The sequence below is a fragment of the Salminus brasiliensis genome, chromosome 16 (assembly GCF_030463535.1).
Source record: "Salminus brasiliensis chromosome 16, fSalBra1.hap2, whole genome shotgun sequence".
Taxonomy (NCBI): Eukaryota; Metazoa; Chordata; class Actinopteri; order Characiformes; family Bryconidae; genus Salminus; species Salminus brasiliensis.
In genome coordinates, this window is record NC_132893.1 from 36,748,422 (window position 1) to 36,759,803 (window position 11,382).

General features: G+C 46.4%; 2 protein-coding genes across 2 annotated transcripts; one reads left to right on the plus strand and one right to left on the minus strand.

Moving 5' to 3' along the window:
• Nucleotides 1-324: 324 nt before the first annotated feature.
• dusp11 (dual specificity phosphatase 11 (RNA/RNP complex 1-interacting)) lies at nt 325-5,931 on the minus strand. Its single transcript, XM_072659230.1, has 10 exons — nt 5,898-5,931; nt 5,206-5,251; nt 5,021-5,096; nt 4,657-4,788; nt 3,810-3,933; nt 3,635-3,695; nt 3,495-3,541; nt 3,303-3,378; nt 1,913-2,056; nt 325-1,192 (listed from the first exon to the last, which is right to left on the minus strand). The coding sequence occupies exons 2-10, from the start codon at nt 5,232-5,234 to the stop codon at nt 862-864; spliced, it is 1,020 nt and encodes a 339-aa protein (XP_072515331.1). The 5' UTR covers nt 5,235-5,251; nt 5,898-5,931; the 3' UTR covers nt 325-861.
• A 664-nt stretch (nt 5,932-6,595) lies between these two features.
• On the plus strand, nt 6,596-11,217 carry casp17 (caspase 17, apoptosis-related cysteine peptidase). Its single transcript, XM_072658429.1, has 4 exons — nt 6,596-6,867; nt 8,508-8,671; nt 9,680-9,809; nt 10,203-11,217. Exons 1-4 carry the CDS (start codon nt 6,681-6,683, stop codon nt 10,505-10,507), a joined length of 786 nt encoding a protein of 261 aa, XP_072514530.1. The 5' UTR covers nt 6,596-6,680; the 3' UTR covers nt 10,508-11,217.
• The last annotated feature ends 165 nt before the right edge of the window (nt 11,218-11,382 follow it).

The following is an 11,382-nucleotide window of genomic DNA, read 5'->3' on the forward strand; positions in this document are numbered from 1 at the left end:
TGAAGCTTTGAGAAGCTACTTTTTTGGGGGTTGGGGGACGGTTCAGGTCAGTTGGGTTTGGGTCAGGTGATTGCCCTGGCCAGTGCGTGGTTTGGCTTGGTGTCTTGCTGCATGGTGAAGATCTGAACGAGCTGAGCTCATCTGTAAATCATCTGTAACTCATCTATAACGCTATAAGAGCTGGCTGCCAGACCCAGGGCTTAAGTGGTGTGTTTCAGCCTCTTTAGAGATGAAAATCCACGGTCCCAGACTGCTGGAGCAAAATCCTAAAAAAAACACAATCCCGGCCCACAGAAAATACCCACAAGCAGCACAGTGTGTGTCTGAGCGGGCAGAACCTCCTTTATTTGTGCATTCTGAATAAACACTCAGTACCAGAACAGAACAGAGCTCCGTTTCCCAAAACATTACAGAAACAGAACCAGAAACCATTCTCCCAAGCTGAGCTCGTCTAAAGCGCTGGGAGAAGAGCACAGATACAGATCATGACCTAAAAGGCAGTTAAATAAAATGCAAGACATTTAGGTTTTCCTCTCTGAGCAACAGCACTTTCACCATCTACCATCCAACCCCACGCCAGCGTCCGACCGACCCACAATAAATACGCCTGAGAATCAGCAGCGTCTTCCAGACCGACAAACACAGAAACACCGCATTCAGGTTTTAGTGTAAAAGAGTAGAAATTCTGTTGAAGAAGTTAAAATAATCAATAAAACGTTAAACCCGCGTCGAGTCGCCCGCTGGGCAGAGCGTTCACCTGTAATTACCGGTGTTCTCTCTGATAGAGAGAGCTCAAGTGTAACAGCGCTGACCGCAGCCTGATCTGGCGGGAGGTCGGAGTTAGGAATGCTATGTTCCGCCTCATCTCGCCCGGCCACGTCGCGATTTCCCGTGTCGATATCGGGATGTCCTGCGGGACTCCTGAGGACCTTCTGGTCCCCCCGGGGAGAAACCTGGAGTTTCGCCCCCCCATGGCCCACCTAAGGAGTATCTGGGGAGGAAGGGGGGGTACGGTGGAGAGGTGGAGTAACGGCCTTGTCGAAAGCTGTGATCCAGCGGCCTGCGGGGCCACGGACCCTGAGGATGGGGTAGAACACCCCGAGGGAGGGGCAGCAGACCAGGGCCTGGGGGTCCTGGTGGTCCAGGTGGTCCAAACATCAGCTGGTGGTTTGCAGTTTTTGGCTGAAATGGCCTGAGAAGGAGAAACACCTGAGTAGAACGTCCAGGTACATAACAGAAAGTCACCTGACCTAAACCCCCCTCAGACTACTGCTCTCATTACTGACTTCAGACGACCACAGCAACCAGCTCGGTTTAATTAAACACTCAGAGAGCCTCTCTGTTTGGGGGGTTTAGTGTGAAATGCTCAGTTCTAGATAACTTCCTCCAGTCAGAGCTGTGGTTCTACAGTGGAGGTTCTAGATAAGCTCCCCCAGTCAGAGCTGTGGTTCTACAGTGGAGGTTCTAGATAAGCTCCCCCATTTAGAGCTGTGGTTCTACAGTGGAGGTGAAGGGAAGCAGACGTCTGAAGCTCTAATAAAAGCTCCTCACAGAAAGTTCTTCACCTAATGGTGATGAAGACGCTGCCTGATGCCTGAGACACTGTTCTACCAGAGTTCTGAGAAGAGTTCGGCTCTAGAACCTGCTTTTAGAACCAGATCATTAAAATAGTGGAGGGATACATGCTGCAGGGTGTAGTGCAGCTACAGAAAGTAGTCCCTAAAGAAAACTGCATTAGTTGAGATTCTCCACTATTTTACCTTCATCATCTAAAACTCAGTGGGTCAGTTTCTCTACAGTGAAGTGTAGTTTCACACTGAATCTCCAAAACCCCCTAAACTCAAACCCCTACCCCCCCCCCCCCCCCTCTGAGATTAGAAAGAACCCAAGTTCTAATCTAATGAAGACCTACGTTATCTGATCAAGTTGGTGTGGTCCTCTCCTGCTGAAGGTCTGGTATGTGTGGGGAGGGTTTGGTCTGTCTGGTCCAGATGAAGATCCCTGCCTCGCCCCACCCTGTATGGGCTCCTGGTCAGGTTCCTCCATCCCCTCATTACTGCAGAACATCATCAGAGCTTTCACACACCTTCACCACATCAAACACTACAGTACAGCAACTACACAACCTCTCCAGCCTGATATACAGTGGGGGGGGGAGAGTATTTAGTCAGTCACCAGTTGTGCAAGTTCTCCCACCAGATGAGAGGTCTGTAATTGACATCATAGGTAGACTCAACTATCAGAGACAAACTGAGAAATATAATTCTGAAAATCACATTGTCTGATTTTTAAAGAATTTATTTGCAAATAATGGTGGAAAATAAGTATTTGGTCGCCTACAAACAAGCAGGATTTCTGTCTGTCACAGACCTGTAACTTCTTCTTTAAGAGGCTTCTCTGTCCTCCACTCATTACCTGTATTAATGGCACCTGTTTGAACTGGTTAACAGTATAAAAGACACCTGCCCACAACCTCAAACAGTCCCACTCCAAACTCCACTATGGTGAAGACCAAAGAGCTGTGGAAGGACACCAGATACAGAACTGTAGACCTGCACCAGGCTGGAAGACTGAATCTGCAATAGGCAGCAGCTTGGTGTGAAGAAATCTACTGTGGAGCAATAATCAGAAAATGAACACCACACCAACTGTGAAGCATGGGGGCGGCAACATCATGCTTTGGGGCTGTTTCTCTGCAAAGGGACTAGGACGACTGGTCCGTGTACATGAAAGAATGATAGGGTCATGTATTGTGAGATATTGAGTGCACACCTCCTTCCATCAGTAAGGGCATTGAAGATGAAATGTGGCTGGGTCTTTCAGCATGACAATGATCCCAAGCACACTGCCAGGGCAACAAAGGAGTGGCTTCATAAGAAGCATTTCAAGGTCCTGGAGTGGCCTAGCCAGTCTCCAGATCTCAACCCCATAGAAAACCTTTGGAGGGAGTTGAAAGTCCGTGTTGCTGCCGACAACCCCAAAACATCACTGCTCTAGAGGAGATCTGCATGGAGGAATGGGCCAACATACCAGCAACGGTGTGAGCCAACCTTGTGAAGACTTACAGAAAACGTTTGACCTCTGTCATTGCCAACAAAGGATATATAACAGTATTGAGATGAACTTTTGTTATTGACCAAATACTTATTTTCCACCATTATTTACAAATAAATTCTTTATAAATCAGACAATGTGATTTTCAGAATTATATTTCTCATTTTGTCTCTCAATTAAAGGTGTATGTGTGTGTGTGTGTGTGTGTGTGTGTGTGTGTGTGTGTGTGTGTGTGTGCGCGCGCCCACCTGCGCTTTGGGCCTGATGTCAGATCATCCAGATAATTCTGTCTCTCTATAGAGTGACCACGCGATGCGTTAAACACTGCAACAAACACACACACACACACACACACACACACACACACACACACACACACACACTGAGTGATATAATCTTTAATGAAAAGTAAGTGAGAGAGATTAGTCAGATTTACTCACATTTGATGGCCTCTCCAGGTTCAATACCGTCCACATCAATCAGATACCTGTTCCAAAACAACGTCTCAGTACTTAACTCATCCAATACACACACACACACACACACACACACACACACACACACACACACACACCCCTACCTGCACACAAGGTAGCCGGTTCGATTTAATCCATGAGTGCAGTGAACCCCGATCAGTTTATCTGTAAACAAAAACAACCCATTTACGTACATTCCTGAATGCATTTGACCAGTAATGGGCTCCCCCCCACCCCCCCACCCTCCCTCCCTCTGATGATCCTCAGGCTGAGTCTCACCGTTATTCTCGTTATCCCTCAGAAACCTCCTTACAGCCTTCTTAAAGCTCAGGATGGTGGCGTCACTCGGCACCTCGTGTCCTGCTGTGAAGATCTTCAGATAGAGCAACGAGTCCGGCAAATCCTGTGTACACACACACACCTCAGTAATGATCACACTGCACGCTGGCTGAGCTACAGAGAGGACACTCTTCCACAATCACACCTTTAGAAAGTGTCTGGGTTCTTTAAAGCGGAGCTGCTGATCAGTATTAATTCACACAGCAGAAACAGCAGCAGAGCTTCTCTAATAAACAGAGCTCAAAGGTTCTGAGAGTTCAGTGATGATGATGATGATGATGATGGTGGTGGTGGTGGTGGTGCTGTGAGTGGAGGAGTTAGTTTCAGTGCTGTGTTTTCACACTAAGCTTAGTTTTACTTTCATTTCTCTGAAGTAGAAAACTGGCAGGAATGTCTGATCTCCTCCCCTGCCAGATCCACTAAAACAACGCCCCGCCAAAACCAATAAAACCACTAATAAGCACTATCCTGTACCTGTTCCGCCCCAATATCTTACTAGGGTTATTCACTTCTCCAACAAACTATTGATGATCGTAGACGTTTCTCCAATTTCCATATTGATCAGAACACTGATTTCTTCTCTTATCTAACATGTTTACATAAGATTTTCCCTGTATATTTTCATCTTGTCTTTCATGTGATCAGACAGTCGCTTAAGCATTTACTGATAGCTGTAGCATGTGTGAGAGTATCAATTAAACTTTGAAAAGCCTCAGGTAAACCAGGCAGGTAAACCATGGACCTCCAGGACGGAACACAGGAGTGAGGGTCTCAGGAAGGTGCTCACCTGTGGCTTGTAGTAGCGGGTGGTGAAGGTAAGGTCGATGACGAGTCCAAGCTCGAGACCCTCCTTCTCCAACACGTGCAGAAGATCGAATGGCCCAAATGCCTCTGACTGACTTATCCAGTTCCTCAGAGACTGAGAGAGAGACTGTTAATGAGTAGCTCTACTAAAATAAGATTAGTATAACACCTGTACTGTAAAGACTGCATTATCAGCATTTTAAACGTTTTTAAATGGTTTGTTAATTTGTAAAAAATGTCAATCTGAGGTAAAAAATGTAAATAAATAATTAAAGTTAGTTATATATTTTAGATTTGTTCATTCATGCATGCATTACATTACTACAGATCTGAACTGAACTTCTGACCTGTTTTAATGGGACTTTAAAGGCGATGAAGCGAGTTCCAGGTATCCTCTTCCCCACTGCGCTGTAATCAGTCCACCTACAACACAAAGCACTCTCTCCAAACCCCACTCTCTCCAAACCCCACTCTCTCCAAACCCCACTCTCTCCAAACCACTGCTGATGTGCTGAGGCTCACACCTGCTTACCTGTCCGGGATTTTCTTATTGGGAGGCATAATCACAAACCCAGGAGCTGGTTTAATGCACACAAACAAACACACAAACACACAAACAAACACACAAACAAACACACAAACACACACACACACACAAACAAACACACAAACACACACACACAAACAAACAAACACACACACACACACACACAAACAAACACACACACACACAAACACACAAACAAACACAAATAAAAACGTTAATTGTGGTTAAGAGGATCAGATTCATCGTTCCACCTTAAATGGAGCATCAGTTCCGTTCTGGCGCCCGAGGCGTGACCACTGTCACTATCGCGGCATTTAAGGTGGAACGGGCAATTCAGCGATAAACTTTAACCTCTGCAAATGTTTCTTAATAAAGAAAAGTACAGTTTTATACGTTTGAACCCAATTTAGCTGCTTAGTTTTACTACAAAACACTGCTATTAATAATAATTACCCTGATTTGAGTCTCTGCTCTCAGAAATAAACATGGGTTAGCCGTTAGCCTCTGTGCTAACCACTACACCATCAAGTCTACGGTGCTTCACCACAGCTTAACAACCGAACACGGGCCACTATCGCTATTTCACCCACAGTAAAGCCTAAACTGACGCGTCATGCAACAGAATAATTAATAAAACAGTTTAATCAAAGCTGAAACGCAGTAAAATAAAAACCCACCCGGCCAGAATCTCCACGAGCTCGGTGACGTCAGCCGCCACGTAAAGAAACAGTGCGGAGCGCCCCCTGCTGGACCCTGCTGGACCCTGCCGCGAATAGCATTTAAAGGGGAATTCCACTCAGTTGTTGGGGGGTGTTGGGGGTTTGGGGGGTGTTGGGGGGGTGTTGGGGGGTGTTGGGGTGTTGGGGGTTTGGGGGGTGTTGGGGGGTGTTGGGGGGTGTTGGGGTGTTGGGGGTTTGGGGGGTGTTGGGGGTTTGGGGGTTTGGGGGGTGTTGGGGGTTTGGGGGGTGTTGGGGGTTTGGGGGGTGTTGGGGGGTGTTGGGGGGTTTGGGGGGTGTTGGGGGGGTGTTGGGGTGTTGGGGGTTTGGGGGGTGTTGGGGGTTTGGGGTGAATCTGAGCTTCACTGTAGAGAAACTGACTCACTCTCCTATCCAAACCCACCAGCGCAGCTACACGAGTTTATATGAAGTGATGATGATGCTGAACGAATAAGGGTGGTGTAAAGGTAGTGTAAGGGTGGTGTAAGGGTGGGGTAAGGGTGGGGTGGACACTTTACAGAGTCAGGTTTACAGTAAGTAACGCCCCCTTTGGCTGAAATCACAGCCTGCATCCTGCCGGATGTTTCTATGACTCACGCGCCTCAATCCAATAAAACCGTGTGCTTCACACACACCTGCACACACACACACACACCTGCACACACACACACACACACCTGCACACCTGTGGACAGACGAATCTCTCTCCACTCAGACTTCTGTATTAGTGATTATTGACTGGCGATGGCAGGCTGCAGCCGCGCGCTGATCGTGTCGGTGTCCAGTTTTTATCCGGGTGTGGATCTGAGGGCTCGACCTGGAGCAGAGAAGGACACGCGCAGACTGCACCGAGCACTGCACACGCGAGGCTTCAGCACGCGCATCCTCACCGACCCCGACGCCCAGGAGATCTACAGAGCATTCCACACAGGTAACACACACACACACACACACTCACACACACACACACACTCACACACACACAATCACACTCACACACACACACACACACACACACACTCACACACACACTCACACACACACACACACACTCACACACACACACACACACACACACACTCACACACACACACACACACTCACACACACACTCACACACACACATACACACACACATACACACACACACACACACACACACTCACACACACACTCACACACACACATACACACACACACACTCACACACACACACACACACTCACACTCACACACGCTCACGCTCACACACACACACACACTCACACTCACATTCACACACTCACACTCACACACTCACACTCACACTCACACACTCACACTCACACTCACACACACACACACACACACTCACACACACACACTCACACACACACACACACACACACACTCACACTCACACACACACTCACACACACACTCACACACACACACACACACACACGGTCTAACATATCATTTGAGGGCTCCCCAGCTCCAGCTTACCTAATAGGGCTCAACATTACTATGGTTGTTGTCATGGTATTCCAGATGGTTGCCATAGTGTCCCCAGACATTGCAATGTTGTCATGGCTATCTGGTTGCCCTGTATTCCAGGTGGTTGCTGTGGTGTTGCTTAGTAGTTGCTAGATGGTTGCTAAGCTGTGTCTATATATTAAAGGGTGTTTAAACACTAATCGTCTCTGTAATGAAGCCTTCAGGAGAACAGGGGCAGTCAGAGGGGGTCTGGGTAGGAGAGCCATTACAGGCTGGATCTGAGTTGTAGTGGCTCTCACACAGCTGTTCAGACCCGGGTCACGTTTATCTACCTGAACCAGGAGCGCACACACCCTCAACCACCCAAAAACCCCAGAACCACACACACACACACACACACACACACACACAGACTGAGTGTAAGATGATTTCCCTCACAATCATCATCATCATCATTATTATTATTATTATTATTATTATTATTATTATTATATCCAGTGGCTGCGTAGAGGTATAGCACACACACAGGGGTCTGTTGTTACGGAGTGTGTTAGACAGACAGCTGAACACACACTGGAGTTACCTTTACCTCAGAGTGACTTCACCTGACTTGTAGGAGCTGAAGTTCATGTTTGTTTAAGGAGCAGCTTTACAACCCTGTTATTACCAGCAGTGTCTCTGTCTCTCTCTCTCTCTCTCTGTCTCTCTCTCTCTCTGTTTCTAATAAAGTGGCCACACTGAGTGTGGGTGTTGTTTTGGCTGCAGGACATGTGTCTGTGTGCGCATGTTTGAACAGAGCTGATTGGAGATAGAGTGACAGCGCCGTGCGTCACAGGCCGTCCAGTCAGACTTGATTAATGTGATTAGATGTGATCAGACGTGATTAATGTGATTAGATGTGATCAGACGTGATTAATGTGATTAGAGGAGCTCAGCTGTTGGGTAATGCTCACTGAAACTATGAACAGTAGGAATTTCCTGAATAGCTCCAGCTGCCTGTTTATCAGAAATATACTTCCGACCAGCAGGGGCGCCGCTGAGCCTAGGCCTTCTGTCAGTCCACTCCATCTGAGTGTGTGTGTTTATCCTCTGCAGAGAGCGAGCAGGCGGTGGGCGGCTGTTTTGTAGGAGTTATCTCCAGCCATGGTGAGGAGGGCGTGGTGTTCGGAGCGGACGGGCGTCCGGTCCAGCTCTCCAGAATCTACAGCTACTTTGGAGGATCAAAGATGGCAGGAAAGAACAAACTTTTTCTCATCCAGGTCAGTCCCTGACCTCCAGCTCCTCCGTCTGAGCGCTGATCCCAGAGGAGAAACTCTGAACCAGGATTTTGGACAGTTCTGCCCTGTGGCCGATTCAAACCGAACTGAATCTGAATGTGTTAATTCAGTTCAGTTCAGTTCAGTATAATTCAGTTCAGTTCAGTTCAATATAATTCAGTTCAGTTCAATATAATTCAGTTCAGTTCAGTATAATTCAGTTCAGTTCAGTTCAATATAATTCAGTTCAGTTCAATATAATTCAGTTCAGTTCAGTATAATTCAGTTCAGTTCAGTTCAGTATAATTCAGTTCAGTTCAGTATAATTCAGTTCAGTTCAGTTCAATATAATTCAGTTCAGTTCAGTATAATTCAGTTCAATATAATTCAGTTCAGTTCAGTTCAGTCCAGTATAATTCAGTTCAGTTCAGTATAATTCAGTTCAGTTCAGTTCAGTCCAGTATAATTCAGTTCAGTTCAGTTCAGTATAATTCAGTTCAGTTCAGTACAATATAATTCAGTTCAGTTCAGTATAATTCAGTTCAGTTCTGTTCAGTCCAGTATAATTCAGTTCAGTTCAGTTCAGTCCAGTATAATTCAGTTCAGTTTAGTTCAGTATAATTCAGTTCAGTTCTGTTCAGTCCAGTATAATTCAGTTCAGTTCAGTTCAGTATAATTCAGTTCAGTTCAGTTCAGTATAATTCAGTTCAGTTCTGTTCAGTTCAGTATAATTCAGTTCAGTTCAGTACAATATAATTCAGTTCAGTTCAGTTCAATATAATTCAGTTCAGTATAATTCAGTTCAGTTCAGTTCAATATAATTCAGTTCAGTTCAGTTTAATTCAGTTCAATATAATTCAGTTCAGTTCTGTTCAGTAGTGTTTAGATAACGAGTGAAACTGGTTTCATGGTCCAGATTTGATCACCTAGGCCTCAGATGTTTTTCGAAGCCGAAGAGCACTGGATGATTGTTCGGGTGGCTGTGTGTAATTAGTGTTTGTGTGTGTGTAGGCATGTCGAGGACATCTGCTTGATGACGGGGTTGAGGTTGAGGCTGATTCTGTAGGCCGTGAAGACGAAGGACTGTCCGAGTGCTTCTCTGTCCCGACCAACACTGTGGTCATGCACGCTACGGCTCCAGGTGACCCGAACTGAAAGTTTTATACTCATTAGTGTCTCTGACCACCAACATCCTGCATCCGTCCCAACAAGACCGTCCCCTTACTTCTGACCAGGGTTCTTACCCTTCTCTGAACCAGGGGTTTCCTTCTTTAGGGATCATAAGGAGATATGTTCTCCAAGGCTCTTACTCGTCTTTGGTTCTAACTATCTGACGTTCTTGACTTCTTTTGGTCAGGGAATGTATCCTTTGACCAGGACAGTTCCTCTCCTGATGATTTAGGTCTGATATTTAGAGAACTGTGGTGGAAATGCCCTGCTGTCCTTTCTCAGAAAGAAAGTGTGTGTTAGCTTGTGTGTTCTGAACTGCCGGATCCCACTGCAAGCCCTTAACCAGAGCATGTTTGTCCTCCAGGCTACAGCGCCTTCATGAACTGGGCAGGATCCATCTTCCTGCAGACATTCTGTAAGGTGCTGGACGATGGAGGGGCAGACCTGGAGGTGACGCGCCTGCTGACCCGAATCAACTACCACATCGCCTACCGCTTCAGCGCCCGGGGAGGAGAGCTGCAGGGCAAGAAGGAGATGCCCTGCTTCATCAGTCGCCTGACCGAAGAATTTTACCCTTTCAGAGACCACCTGAAGAACAGGGGCTTTAGACTGTCAGCTACAGAACTCCTGGACCCCCCATTCTCCACCCGCAAAAACTCCATCAGCTGATTGTACATCACCTCTAAAAGTAAAGCAATACTTAAATGCTGCTGGAACGTCACTGTCACATCTCCATAACAGCAGCTTTACAGAAGGACGAAAAACCTCCTTAACGTTAGATGGAAGTCAATGTGGAAAGATTTCTACTGGTCAGTTCATCATGAAATTCAGAGCCAGTGTTTATACAGTAACAACAGTCAGATTCACTTTATGGAGAACAGTGAGGAACAGTGAGGAACAGGACTTTGTGTGACAGAGATGTTGTTAAATAAGCCGAGATGTTTAAAACGTGTTTCCTGTATTTATTCCAGAACAGGCAAAAGAGCTCTGTAAATAAAGATATCAGAGGGACGCGGGCAGTGAGCAGGTGTCGGAGGGACGCGGGCAGTGGGTAGGGAGTCTTTTGGGAGCTTGTGTTTCTTTAAAGGGGGCGAATTCTCCTTACAGCAAAATCCAGCATGGAATGAAATGTGAGGGAAAATGAAGGACTGAGGGCGGGGTTTTCCCTGCTGAACAGAGAAAGGAGATACAGCTGGAGCAAATTCTAACCTGATTAATAAAAACTCCTCCCTGTAGTTTAGAGGACTTCAGTGATAGGGCTCTGACTGTGTCGGACAGGGAGAAGCTTCTGCTGCTGATTGTTCATTTGGACATTGTCAGGGAACAGCTTCTTCATTAACGCTGTTATTTATAGACCTGTTTCTATACGGAGCAATAAAGTTATATAATCAATACAGTAAAGTTCCAAAGTCCGATTTCTATCTGATTGATTAGTTCTGATAACTGCTGATGCAGATCAGAAGTGAAAGGAGGTGAACTGGGTGAACTGGGCGTGTGTGTTGGTCATGCGCTGCTCAGGAAGCAGAACAGTCTGTACAGTGTGT